The sequence below is a fragment of the Dermochelys coriacea genome, chromosome 5, assembly GCF_009764565.3.
Source record: "Dermochelys coriacea isolate rDerCor1 chromosome 5, rDerCor1.pri.v4, whole genome shotgun sequence".
In the NCBI taxonomy this organism is placed as follows: domain Eukaryota; kingdom Metazoa; phylum Chordata; order Testudines; family Dermochelyidae; genus Dermochelys; species Dermochelys coriacea.
In genome coordinates this window covers 132,432,785-132,447,529 of record NC_050072.1, presented here as the reverse complement: position 1 = coordinate 132,447,529, position 14,745 = coordinate 132,432,785, and the positions used below count along the sequence as shown (strand labels likewise).

The 14,745-nt window shown below is 44.3% G+C and overlaps 1 protein-coding gene across 6 annotated transcripts in view; it reads left to right on the top strand.

The window, feature by feature from the left end:
* The window catches only part of NRG1 (neuregulin 1), a 761,379-nt gene that overhangs the window by 328,010 nt on the left and 418,624 nt on the right, over positions 1-14,745 (top strand). For 4 of the 6 annotated variants that reach the window (XM_038403302.2, XM_038403299.2, XM_038403298.2 and 1 more), the window contains exon 2: positions 1,187-1,261. In XM_038403302.2, coding sequence (XP_038259230.1) covers positions 1,187-1,261 — 75 coding nt within the window. Of the gene's footprint in view, positions 1-1,184; positions 1,262-14,745 lie in introns of those variants that run through there. The other 2 variants (XM_038403303.2, XM_043514727.1) reach the window with 2 other exon arrangements.

Genomic DNA, 14,745 nt, shown 5'->3' with positions numbered 1-14,745 from the left:
CTACATAAGTGTAACTCTATGGAAAACAGGGTTCAGAGTAGCAGCTGTGTTAGTCTGTATTCACAAAAAGAAAAGGAGGACTTGTGACACCTTAGAGACTAACACATTTATTTGAGCATAAGCTTTTGTGAGCTACAGCTGAATGCGTCCGATGAAGTGAGCTGTAGCTCACGAAAGCTTATGCTCAAATAAATGTGTTAGTCTCTAAGGTGCCACAAGTCCTCCTTTTCTTTCTACGGAAAACAGTGGCGCTATTCCTGATTTACACAGGTGTAAGCAAGAGGACAATGAGGCTGTGAGATGGATCCTAAGCATGGTAAATATCATCTCCAACATTAAAATGTGCAGTCCTCTCAACCCAGCAGGCTTTAAGGTCCCGTGAATTGCCATTTTGTAACTTTGATTTAAAACGCAATATCTTTGGGAGTAATTACATGAGAGGATTATAAAGCACCTATGTGTAAATTTTGCACAGGCAGATTCCTTACAAGATTATGTAGCAAGTACGGTTTGTGAAAGAAAAGCAGACCCGGAAGATGACAACGGTTTCACCAACATGAATTAAACACATTCGTAACACAAAAGAGGTGTTTGGTGATTCCTTCCTGAGGAAAGACTGGGCTTATTATTTGTCCAGAGAAATGTTGCCAATTTTTTTTGTCGCCTCTTATATCAGTTCGTGAGTAAGATGATTTGTTCACTGTGAATATGCAGCACCTGGCGTATGTTTTTAAGGGCTGTTGGATGGAATGTTGAAAGATGGTCCAAGCATGCTGATAAGGCGATGTACAGAATGCCCTGGACATGCCTGTTGGGACTGCTTGGCATGTATAAAAAAGGAACAGCCCATTACCTTCTTTCTTCATGTGTGTATTGATCTCAGTACAGTGCAAAGCATTTCTTGGGGACTGATGCTTACCAAGGGCTAATGGTCCTCTTTGGCTGGACTCCAGGCCATCAGCTTTTCCAAGTCAACCTTGAGCAGACAGCCCTACATCTCCATTGCTGTTGTCTACAGTAGGTGCATGGGAGGGCGGGGTAGGGCATTGCAATACAAACTGGCATGCAAATAGCATTAAACGGTTGAAGTGTTTGCTGTTTGCTCAGTGAGATTATCTAAATATCCCCTTCCCTTCTCTTTCTTTCCCCCTCCCCGCCTCCCCTCTCTTCTCCCATTTACTGTCAGGAAGGGCCACTTCTGAAGGGCCAATTCAGCACAGCCTGCCACCGACAGAGACTAACAACAACAGCAGCTACAACAGTGAGTGGATTTAAAATCAAGGAACCGTTTGAAAGATGTGACTTTGTGTACATGGAATGTGCAGTAACTGTACTGAGGACTGGGAATGTATTTGTACTCGGCAGGGCCATCCTTAGAGTTTCTGATACCCTCACCCCCAATCCCCAAAGCAAGATCCATTACAGGAGCCATGGGAGATCTGACCTGAGAGCCAGTAGCAGGGAATGTCACTAACAAAATGAGTTTTAGAAATTCACTGAATTTCGGAAAAACTTATTGCAGTGCTGGATATAGGCATATTAATGACGTAAGCAAGCCCAGGAAACCAGAGGCCAGAAGCCAGACACAGACTGAGCTATCAGGCAAACAGTCATTTGCTTATTCCCTGGCATGCTCCAGTGGACTGATGCCCATCCTAGTTTGGTGCTGAGTAGGAGCATTGATCTATGTTACATTAGCTCTGTCTGATCTATTCTTAGAGCAGCAGAGATCCTGCCTGCAGGCTTGCGGCAATTTAGCTGCTGTCAACCTGGGCTTCTTCACCCCTCCCTGTGCTGCCCAGCATAGGAGGGAAAGGGAGCATTGACTCTTCAGCTGTAATACCCCCACCCAGTCACTCAGGATGCTGAAAAAAGGAGGACTTGTGGCACCTTAGAGACTAACAAATTTATTTGAGCATAAGCTTTCGTGAGCTACAGCTCACTTCATTGGATGCATAAGTTCACAAAAGCTTATGCTCAAATAAATTTGTTAGTCTCTAAGGTGCCACAAATACTCCTTTTCTTTTTGCAGATACAGACTAACATGGCTGCTACTCTGAAACCTGTCAGGATCCTGAGTTTGAACAGCCTTCTTCCCTGCCCTGGCAGTGGGGAAAGAGCTCTAGAAGGGAAAGATAAGAATGCATGACCCTTCTAGAAGGTCCAGGGGAGAAACAGCTGCACCTTTCTGTTCCCCGTAGAGGAGCGAACAACAGACTTCTGCTGAACCGCTTCCCAGCTGGGGATCCTACTGAGACCCCTGCCCCAGGCATCGTTCGGCAGGTGGATTGGGCTGGTGTGGGGGATGGAAGAAGTTAGCAGATTGGAGGAGGAGAAGTGCAAGGAGAGAGTGGGGATGGGGTGGAGAGACTGTGGAGATAGTCTAAGTGAAGTGTGCACGTGCACAGACTGAAGGAGACTACGGAGATAAAGTAGGGGTGGGGAGTAATGAGTGAATTGGGGAAGGGGACATGACAGGTGGAGAGTAGTGAATGGATTTGGGGCAAGTAGGCATCAGAGACTTGAGACACATTCCAAGGTGATGGAAGTGATGCCAAGAACATGCTATGGGTAAGCTGGCCATCAGAAAACCTGGAATCCTAGCTCCCTATTGTGAAATGGTCCCTCCCATGGCAGAAAGGGAGAGATCCCTGACCTCAGCCTGTCACAAGTTCAGGATTCACCACAGGTACAATATAATTTCTAGCACCTTATACTGCCTATTGCACTGTGTGTTTATGAAAATCTAATGTTCCCCTCTAGGGCAGAGGAAAAATACAGCCTTAGTGATGGGGTTGCCTCTCTTTTACGAAAGGAAACTCTGTTGTCCTCAGCATAGTTCTAACATTTTCCATGTGTTAGATAGATACTGCACACTTAGTACATTATGGACATAGTTTGCTAGAGTGATATTTGTTAAATTCTTGCTCATGAACCATAAATAAAACTGAAATAACATTATAATGGCCTAAACCGAAATCTGATCGTATTATGCTGCATGATGAACACGGTGGGAGAGTTACAGCACAAAACCAATAGTTCACTGCTCTTTGATTGTAAAAATGAGAATTGTTTGTTTTCTTGCCATATTTAGCTTGTTCTTCCATGATCTGAGAGATCTGTGCTGTTTTTTCCCCTGTAAATTGTTCTCTGTTAGTTTGCTCAAGTTTCACAGTACCTGTAATCTGTGATTTGCCTGTTTCAATTGTTGTTCACAAGTGTCAATATCCTGGGTAATCAAACCAGCTGTTTCGGCAGTCCTAGCCCTATTCCTGCAGTATATGGAGGTGAACTTTGGAATCAATGAGGCTTCTCAGATGCAAAGTTATTCACGTGCATTTGCAGAATCTGGGCCTGTTTTTGTACCACAGGGAAATGAATTTTAAATCTGAATCGTGCCCCTAGAGTATCTGTATAGGACACCTGGGGATTTAGGGTTTTTGCTGACCCTGAGCATGTCATCAGGTAAACTGGATATGATGCATACATTGTTCAATGAGTATGTATGACATTCAGCATAGTGTTTACATCTTTAGGGGTCTCTTATAGGAGTGGGTGGGTGCAGTTCTGTGGCCTGGCCTGTGCAGGAGATCAGACCAGATGATCATTGATAGTCCCTCTATGAATTACTGGTTCCTCTTTAAAAAAGAAAAAAACTTGGTGATGCTATTATCACTTGTGAGGGTGCCCTGCAGAGCAATTAATTTTGTAATTAAAAGCCACTGTTTGTCTCTTGAGTGTCCCTCAGCCACTCTGTGTCTTCCACATGTTTTGCCTTTTTTAAAGTCCCATTGCCATAGTTCCTCTCTGTCTTACTTTGTCTCACTGCACAACTTCACATTTTTGATTCAAGAGTTACTGCATGTAATCAGATTGTAACAAATCCTGGGATTAGATCTGAAAGCTAGAAATTGTTGTTGATTGTATTATGCCTGTTATGCGGCCTTATCCAAAAGAGAAACAGATTGAGGCTGCTTAGTGTTCTGTGAGTCTGGTGCTTGTGAAATGCAGGTGATAACTGCACTGGCTAAAGCCATGCAGTAATGCAGGCAGTTCTTGTGCAGGGCTCTCAATATAGCTGTCAATGCCCTTCAGTCCTGGTTTGCCATACCTTGGATATTCAAAACCTTGTTCTCTCCTGAGCAGGCACTACCATCTGTCAGCAAATGTATTAAACACGACAGATCTGGAGACAGGGAGGAGACCACCAGACAGCACCTCCAAAAGTTATTAGTGTTTGTATTACAGTAATGCCTGCAGCCTCCAGCCGAGATCAGGGCTCCACTGCACTGTACAGATGCATAGTGAGAGACAGTCTCTGCCCCAAAGAGCTTACCGTCTAAACAGATAGGACAAAAGGTGGGAGAAAGGAAGGGGTGTTATTCCCATGTCACAGATGAGGAGCTGAGGGTACATCTACACAGGAAAAAAAAACCCACAGCAGCAGGTCTCAGAGCCCCAGTCAACTGACTTGAGCTCACTCTCTGGAGCTAAAAACAGCAGGATACCTGTTCCCCTTTGGGCTGGAGCCTGGGCTCTGAGACCGGCAAGTGGGGAGAGTCTCAGAGCCTGGGCTCCAGCCCAGGCAGGAACATCTACATTGAACCCAAGTCAGTTGACCTTGGCTCTGAACCTTGACACCGTGTGGGGGCAGTTGTTTGCTGTGTAGACGTAACCCGTGAGATCACAAGACTGACAAGAGGTCACACCAGAAGGCTGTAGCAGAGCTTGGAACTGGACTTAGCCTGATACCCAGTCTGGATCCTTAATCACAAGATCATCTTTCCTCTTTGTAAATCAACTGTTTTCACAAAAAACACCCCAACGGTGGCATCTTCTACCATTGAGCAATGGTGAGGAGCTGTAACCTTTATGTGGGCTACAGTTCACTTCATTTCCCATCACCAGTGTCTTAAAAAAACCCAACTCTCATAGAAAGTAGTTGGAGACCCAGAGTTCAGCAAGGATCGCACAGGGTCAACCTCTCCACATTCAAGTCCCAAAAGGAACTAAAGAACTGAATTTAATTAAATAACTTTATAAAATCGTATGATAAAGAAACAAATAATCTAATTTTTACAGCATGGCATGACTATTTTATAATCCACAGACATTACTTTCACAAAAAGAAAAGGAGTACTTGTGACACCTTAGAGACTAACAAATTTATTTGAGCATAAGCTTTCGTGAGCTACAGCTCACTTCATCGGTTTTCCACTGAATGCATCTGATGAAGTGAGCTATAGCTCACGAAAGCTTATGCTCAAATAAATTTGTTAGTCTCTAAGGTGCACAAGTTTCAGAGTAGCAGCCGTGTTAGTCTGTATTCGCAAAAAGAAAAGGAGTACTTGTGGCACCTTAGAGACTAACAAATTTATTAGAGCATAAGCTTTCGTGAGCTACAGCTCACTTCATCGGATGCATTTGGTGGAAAAAACAGAGGAGAGATTTATATACACACACACAGAGAACATGAAACAATGGGTTTATCATACACACTGTAAGGAGAGTGATCACTTAAGATAAGCCATCACCAACAGCAGGGGGGGGAAAGGAGGAAAACCTTTCATGGTGACAAGCAGGTAGGCTAATTCCAGCAGTTAACAAGAATATCAGAGGAACAGTGGGGGGTGGGGTGGGAGGGAGAAATACCATGGGGAAATAGTTTTACTTTGTGTAATGACTCATCCATTCCCAGTCTCTATTCAAGGTGATGGCTAGTGGCGTTCTTTTTCCCTCCTTTCCTCCTTTTTCCTCCTTTCCCCCCCCTGCTGTTGGTGATGGCTTATCTTAAGTGATCACTCTCCTTACAGTGTGTATGATAAACCCATTGTTTCATGTTCTCTGTGTGTGTGTATATAAATCTCTCCTCTGTTTTTTCCACCAAATGCATCCGATGAAGTGAGCTGTAGCTCACGAAAGCTTATGCTCTAATAAATTTGTTAGTCTCTAAGGTGCCACAAGTACTCCTTTTCTTTTTAAGGTGCACAAGTACTCCTTTTCTTTTTGGGAATACAGACTAACACTGCCGCTACTCTGAAACCTGTCATTATCTTCACAGTTATACATAAACATAAATAAAACAAATTAAAATCTGAACAGTTCAGTCCCCACAGAAACACAGTGAGAAGAAAGGGAAAGTTCCCAGAAGTGTAGGTTTAGTTCACCTAAGTCTGAGTTAGAGTCTTTGACCACCAAATCTAGACAGTCCGCTGAGTCTAAAACAATATCTTCCCTCCCCTTGCTCGTAGGGTTCTTCAGCTGGATCCAGGCAGACTCTTCCCCTGCTGAAATCACTGCTAGCCAGTCAGCTGATGGATTAACCCACCATCAGTTACGTGTATAGATTTAAAGAAAACCCTGTTACAAGAAAATACAAAACTGAAAATAGCAAAGTAGAAATGACTCTTTCCCCATTAATACATTATAAAAAAGGTTGGTGACTCAGACTAGTTGAGACAATTTAACTGGAACAAGTTGGCTAAAATCAAAACAACATTCAAAGCATACAATTAAAATAATGACAGGTTTCAGAGTAATTTGTTAGTCTCTAAGGTGCCACAAGTACTCCTTTTCTTTTTACAATTAAAATAGTTATTTTTCCCTCCCAATTTCCCCTGGCTATAATTAGCATTGCCCAGGCTTCCCTGTCAGAGGTTTAACAATATCACTAACATGCTGCAAAATGCTTCAGAGTTCGGGACAACAGCCTGCTTCCTGCTCCTGGGCTCAACTTCTCCCAACTCTCACAGGGCACATGGCCTTCTGCAAAGTAGCTGCCCTGACTGGAGTCTGATCCCAGCAACAGGGAACCTACTGGAGCAGGGGTGGGCAAACTACAGCCCGCAGGCCAGATCCAGCCCATGAGGGCTTTGGATTTAGCCCGCGGGATTGCCACCCCCATGACACCACGGGGCTAAGGGAGCTCCCTGCCTACCCTCCCCACACCGCTCCTGGAAGTGGCCGGCACCACGTCCCTGGGGCCCCGGGGGAGTGGGGGGGAGCAGAGGGCTCCGCGCTCTGCTCTTGCCTGCAGGCACCACGCCCCGCAGCTCCCTTTGGCTGGAAACGGGGAACCGCAGGGACATGGTGCTGGCTGCTTCCAGGAGCAATGCAGCGTGGGGCCAGGGCAGGAAGGGAGCCTGCCTTAGCCCCGCTGCCACCCCGGAGCTGCTCAAGGTAAGCAGCGCTGGGCCAGAGCCCACACCCCAAACCCCTCCTGCATCCCCACCCCCTGCCCTGAGCCCCCTGCCACACCCACATTCCTCCTGCACCCCAACCCCCTGCCATGAGCCCCCAACCACTGCCCTGAGCCCCCTCCTGCATTCCACACCCCCTCCTGCATCCCACCCCCCTGCCCTGATTCCCCTTGTAAACCCTGTACCTCTCCTGTGCCCCACCCCCTTGTCCTGTGCCCCTTCCTGCACACCGCACCCCCTCCCACACCTTGCACTCCCTACCGCACCCCAACCCTCTGCCCCAACCCTACATTCATGGCCCTGCATATAATTGCCCCACCCAGATGTGGGCCACCCCTGTACTGGAGCATACCCAAAGCTACCACACCCAATTCCAGAAGCTTCTGGATGTGGAGTGCTTAATCTACCTAGCAACAATGACCCAGACGCAACTCACTCCTACCTCCCCCCAGCGGGTCTCTTGAAGAGATATCTCCCTATCAGGCACATGGGTTACAGAGCTATAGAGGAAAAGAGCATGGTGGAATGTTATGTATTAACTCAGAATTAAATCTGTGACATGCTCCGAGCAGCCAGGAAGTGAAGAAACAAGGACTGAAGGGTGGCTCAGAAGTATTGAAACGAGCAAACAAAGCCCAATCCCCCACAAACCTTGAGCTCACACTGATCGACACTTCGGAGAGTTGTCTCCGGGGCATGGAGACTGAAGGCCCCTCACAGAGGTCAGCGAGGAGGCATATCAGTAAGAACTGGAAGAAGCTTGCGCTGCCTGCCTTGTTCCCGTGCTGTGAGTGAGTGCTCAGGTTCCATGTCTGTCAACGCAGCTAAAGTTTTCACAAGCACTAAACTCACTTCGTTGCATGGTCTGTAAGGAAGCGGATGCTCTCCGAGGGCTTAATGCCAGCCACCCTTTGCCACTAGAGTGTGAGGTAAGGCTGGGTTCTTTTCACGGGAAGAAGGCATGTTGTATTATTACATGATGACTTGTGACGTGGTTTTTATTGGTCTCTTTTTGTATGTTGTCAAAGGCTGAATCTGTTTGGTTTTGATGGATTTTTGATTCCCTTCTTTGAGCACTGTTTTTTATCTGTTTGTTGTGACTGGTGTTTAATCTGATAGAAGGGTTCAGCATAAATTTCTGCTTTGTATGCAGAGTTCATAAGTATTACCCATCATTCTGGGGTCCTTGGCTGTTGTATTGAGTTCACTAAGGTCCTTATCCAAACTCAAAGTTTGTGGAAAGACTCCAGTTGGTTTTAATGGGCTTTGGAGCAGATCATAAACGGGCCAAATGAATTACTATAATAGAATTGATGGTGTTTTCCCTACTGGTAGCTCTGACATTACTGGTTATTTATGCCCTATCAAATGGCAAACTAACGGGCAACCTGGGACATAGCAAATTTAGGCTGCAACCAGCAAAAGATTATCAGCTTTGATACAAGATCTGAAGAAAGAAGTCTAGTGAACTACTAGAACATATGGTAACTTAGTTGTGTTACAAGTTAGCAGTGAGCTACTGAAAGCTGATGTTTGTTACTGCAAAACTTTTATACTTATGTCTTTCTGAATGCTCTGTGGCACTAACTTGTACCTCAGGATGCCCTGATATTTGTGGCAACCTGAAATTTTTGTCAGCGTGTAAAATGGATGGAAAAATTCCTAGGTAGTGCTTTGCACTGATTTGAAGATTAAAATGTATAATGAGTTGCTCTTCATTGTAACACTTGGCTCCTTTTTTGCCTCCATATACACACTCTTATCCCTGCTCAAGCCACTGGCCTGCCATTTTTTTAAGATTATCTTTTCCTTCTCAACAGAGTCTTGAATTTGAGGATTCCACCCTCAAGTTTCCATTCTTATCTTTTTCAACACTGGTTTCATCATTCCTCAGACTTCATGTACCTTATCCAGCAGCATTAATTTTAGTTTGCATGCATTATCCTCCATACATCCCTGTGTGTAGTCAAGAAGTTTACGCATTATGTCCTGTTTAAAGATTTCTTTTTATTCTCATAAGTTTTATTCCTTTAAGTTTCCATCACTTAGGCTTTTGCAGTGTCCAGGGCTTCACTCCTTCCAAGGTCTCTGCACTCTGAAGTCCATAAGAAAAAGTCTGTGCTGGTTCACAATGCACTTGCCAGGTATTACTGTACAATTGATTATTGGTGATTGATCACTTCTTGTTAAAAATAAATCAATTTGGGACTTTTGTCTTCCACTGGCTATGAGGTGACTTTCCCTCTTCTGAAAGTTTGTGTTTGCAATCACCATGTCCCGGGCTAGACAAGTCTGTGGGACCATTGCCCGCTCAGAGTTTCTGGTTCCAGTGCCGTGCCCTCCATGGAATACTTCATACACAGCCTTCTCAGTGCTAACATCTGCACGTGGATTTGCTCTGAGAATTATCTTCTCATTGGGTAGTATGTTTCCAGTGAAACACAATAACCCACTGAAAAACTCGTTTACCTTTTCATCTTCTCCTAACTGTAGTGCATACCCACTTACTACATGGATAGTTCCCTCTTCCCAACACTCATCCCTCTGTCGTCCGATGTTCTGATAATCTCTATCACGTGCCTCTTCGTGGTTTCATACAGAATAACTCTCATACCATTTCAGGATTTTGTAGCCCTCCACCTAGGGTGACCAGATGTCCCGATTTTATAGGGACAGTCCAGATTTTGGGGGCTTTTCTTATATAGGCGCCTATTACCCCCCACCCCGTCCCAATTTTTCACACTTGCTGTCTGGTCATCCTACCTCCACCATCGTCTTAGCTTGGCAACCTTTCTATTTTGTCTTTTGTACACATGCTGCATTTTCTCTTCTCCCCTTTGAGGCCTCACACAGCTCCAAGCTTCTTCCGGTCAGTGTTCTTATGTTCCAATTGGCATAGCTCAGCTCAATCTGCTTGCTCACTTCTTTAACTTTAGTAGCCTTTGCCCTTGAATGTAGACAGGATTCACCTCCTTTAAAAGCTTTGTGCAAGGGTTAATAGAGACTGTGCGCTAAGGCCCAGATCCTCAGCTGGTGTCGACTGCCGTAATGCCATTGACTTCAGTTGAGCAATAATGATTTACACAGGTTGAGGATCAGGATCTAAGTATTATGCTGCAAAAGAAAAGCAGCTGGCATCAGCCCATAGTGGCTGTATCTGGGTGTTTTCCAAGGGGTAGCCTGGCAAGTTACCGCTATACATTCTGCTTATGCTGATCCTACTCTACTGCTACTGTTCCTGGTTAATGCAAAGATTCACATCCTATCCTGTGAACGTGCCTGCACACTCTTGATCTTTGAGATAAATCCGGGGAACTGTGGATATTTGCCTGTCCAATAAGGAAAATCATTGACAACACTCCAAAAACAAAACCAGGTGTGCTATGCAATTGGGACTTTGAGATGGACTCTCGAGCTAGACATGGATATGTCACCTGATGTTTTACTCCATGAAGCCAGATCCTCAGCTGGTGTAAATTGACATTGCTTCATTGCCACCGTTGCCGATGTACACCAGCTGAGGATCTGGCCCACAGGAGAACAGAAACAATGCAGAGTGTTAATGTTCTTGTATTAACCATAATTCATAAATTAAACAAAGGAAGGTGGAATTATATGATTTATGGAAGTACCAGTTGTTTGTAGGAAGTTAAAGCGTCCCATGTTTCCAGTTGTGTTTGAATTTCAGGGTCATCTTTTTAGAAATCAATATTCTTGTGTCTCTTTGCTTCTTTTGCAAATAAAATGAATAAGAAGGGACATGATAAAAATAATGAGTAGAGAGGTAGATCAGGAACTTCTGTTCTCCTTGTCTCAAAACATAGGAATAAAAAGATGTTCAAAGAAATTGAAAAGTGGAGAATTCAAAGTTGATAAATGGCAATACTTTTTCACACAATGTGTAATTAGGCTGTGGAACTCCTTGTCAAATGAAGTTATCGAGGCCAGGAATTTAGCAAGATTTAAAGAGGGACTGGATATTTTTATGGATAGCAAGAATATCCAAATGTCAAAATTTATGATGATGATTTTGGAAGCGATATTAAGCCTAGTGCTTCCGAGCTTAAATCAGTCTCTAGCTATTAGAGATCTGTATGACACATAATATTCAGAGTAGATTGTCTTCCTACTGCGAGGTTCTGACACCTTCCTTTGAAGCATATAGTGCTGACCAATGTCAGAGACAGGATATTGGACTATATCGACTTTGGGTCTGATCCAGTCTGGCAATTCCTATATACCTTTTGTACTCCTTCTCCACCCTGATTTTGGCAGTGACCTTCAAATATCCAATTGCTGGTGATTATACTGATTTATTGATTATACTCATTCATAGGTTATGAGTCAGGATATACAATTTCTTTGTGAAATTCACAAAGTATGTTGTGCTCAATGTACTTAGAGCTTGAATATAATAATAAATAATGCTGAAAAAACAGAACAGAAATATTTCGGAGTCTGAAGCAAAGCCAATAATCAAGATTTGTAGGGTGGACCTGTTTCAATATTTTCACAGCAGTGATGTTGAAGATTATTCTCTATATTTGCAGTAAAAGAGTATGGCAAACCTACCATCCACAGAGGTATATTTACTCCTAAGGACCTCCAGAAGCATAACATCCATGTTCAACTCCATAGAGAAACACACCAGACTAACAGCTAACCAGAGAGAACTAGCAGTGAGATGCTGATGAACATTGTGAAATGCTTACCACCACCTCGTCCTCCATTAAACATACAAGGTGGAGACCAAAACCAACAGTTATTTGTACAGAGAGACCAAGAAATGAAAACTGGGGTATTGCACGTACCTGTCAAATTCCAGTCCAAACAGTCTCCTGCACAGAATCCTTAACAGTGGACAGAAGAGTGGCAATTAAGAGTGAGTCAGAGTCAGCAGAGGTTGTGTCAGAGGAGTGTCAGTGGGTTTATCTCCAGGGGAAGGTTATACCAGTATAAAGTAGGGTGTGAATTTAAAGCGCTTATACTGGTATCACTCCCAGTGGGGATACTCTTATTCCAGCATTATAACAGGACCTTTTTTCAGTATAGTTTGTCCCTTTGGAAGCAGTTTAAATGGAGCCAAAAAGATCATTCTTATTCCAAAATAAGTGTGTCCACATGGGGAGTTATACCAGTATAATTGGAAAAATTTCCAATGTAGACAAGCTGTTTGACCAATACACACAATGTATTGGATCCAAGAGCAGCAGCTGAGCAATTAGGTGAAATCTCTGCAATAATATGGCATTGACATTCCGAATAAGTGATTTAAAACCCCTTTCAAGCTAACCCAAATATGTAGTTTTGAATCACTGCCCTGATTCTGAATGGCCAGTATTTTTGTAGAGATTTCACATAAGTACTCTGCTGGACTATACATTAATTTCTGCCCTTTCTTTGCAGACACCAAATATAATTTCTCCACAATGGATTTAGGCCCTGGAATAATTGTCTCATTTCAAACCAAATGATTTGCCACAGCTCCTTACCCTGCCCAGCTTTTGAGAGAAAAGTCAAAGAAGAAAGCCTTTTGCTTGCTCCCACTTTCACACAAAGTTTTTAATTGCACAAGAAATTACGAGAAAAACATTAAAATGACTGAAAAAATGTAGCAGAAAAGTTCTCCTGTCCCAGTGATGCTGGTGTAGCTCTATTTGAATGTGACATGGACAGGTATTGTCCATTTAAATTTGCAGTCATGCATTTTCTCTCTTTGCACCCTAGCTGAATGCTAATGTTTCCCAAGTCTTGAGAAATGAGCATGGAGAGGAAAGGTTGGCTTACGATATGGCACCCCAGTTACACGGTTGAATTATTGCATCTGCAACCTTAGCATGAAAGGGGAGAGAAACATCTCCGATGACAACTAGCACTGACAGCAGCAGGAATTAATCAATGTAGAAGATTATCTATATCCAATAGGTAATGTAGGCTCAACTGGCATGAAAATGAGAGCAATATTCAGAGCTATTAAATTAATAGTTCATGAAGCAATATGTTGTATCTGGTGAAATAACAGAAAGGACAGGTCATATACTGTTCATGGAAGCATGCTTTCTGCGCTGGGAATGAAAATGAGGCAAATTGCTTTGTCCTCCTCTCTTTCCCATTGTCACAATGCAGATCAGTGCTGGGGCTGCTCAGAGCCTGTGGTAACGACTCGCTCCCTGGGTAACATCTGATTGTGCTTTTGGTCAGTTAGTCTGAGCGGCCAAGGATTTTTATTAGCTGTGGTTCTAAAAAGTGAATTGGTCATTGGTATAAAAGGGAAAGCTCTCCTAAGGATAAACAGATAGGCTGGTCAGGAGCAACCCCAGCCTTTAATGCCATTGAGCTATGGATGAAGACTTCGTCCTGGATCTTGATGTAGGCAGTCTTGCTTCATTTATCATGCAGTTTTCCTGTAGGAAAAAGAAGAGAAAAAGGAGGATTCTTAGCAGTCACAGCAATGGCCTCCATGTATCCAACAGTGTCCTTGTGTAGCTTCCGTCCTCTCACTGCATGACTGGCTAAGTGGAGGGGTGGTAGATTCTATGCTACTGGCCTAAGCAGCCTCTGGACAGAGCAAGGATCCTGAAACTGGAGCCACTCTCGGGACACACCCGTGGAGAATGGGCCTGAGTGTCCTCCCACTGCTGTGGAGCAGGACTAAGTCCACTGAAACCCATGGGGCTATGCTGGTGTAAGTGAGAGTGGAATCAGGCCTACCGTCAGGTAGCAAATCAAAACAGCCCCAAATGTCTCATTTTAAAGCTCTTGTGATTTTTAAGTCAATCTCATGATTTTTGAACCCTGGAGGTTGTCAATATTGTGTGCCATACAGTTCTTTGTTATGATGGGGTCTCAAAGGGATGCAGAACTCCTTTGCATTGCTTCCGTAGGCCATCAGCTAGCTGCACCTGCTGGCACAGGCCTTCGGAGGGTTTTCGCCTCAAGGCTAGAGCCTCAGTTGTGTCAGAGCTGTGGGCAGCAGGCAGTTCAGTTCAGGGATGAATAGGAAAGCAGACTGCTCAGTCCTTCCCAACTCACTGCAGGGGCTGCTGTTTGCAGGGGATCGGGTGTAACTCAGCTTTTCCTTTCCACATCTCCCTCCTTCCCCATCTGGCTAGTACCTGCAGTCTCTTCTCCTGCCTCTCTTCTGGGGATCTCTGTGAGGATGAGAAGGCTTGCTTCTCTCTGGATGTATGCTGAGCACCCCGAGTGCCCTCACCTTTGCTCAGGTGGAGTGTCTCTCTACCCTGGTGTTTCCTGCCAGAGAAAGGATATTTACTGGTGTCTCCTCTGCCAGTCACACCTAAGAGGTCCCAGGAGATTCCATGGGTCAACAGCCACCAGAGACCAGGGGAGGGAGAGGTGGGATGGCCCCCTCTCAATGGAAGGGTTCTGTGTCCCTTTCACAGTACTGGTGCTGGTTGTGCCATGCACAGGTTTAGATGACAATGAGAAATGGGAGACGTGTGTGAAAATTAACAGGCTATTTGGGCCAGGACTTGAAAACCCTTTGTTTTAAAGGCTTGGGCACCATATGCATGTACAGAATAAA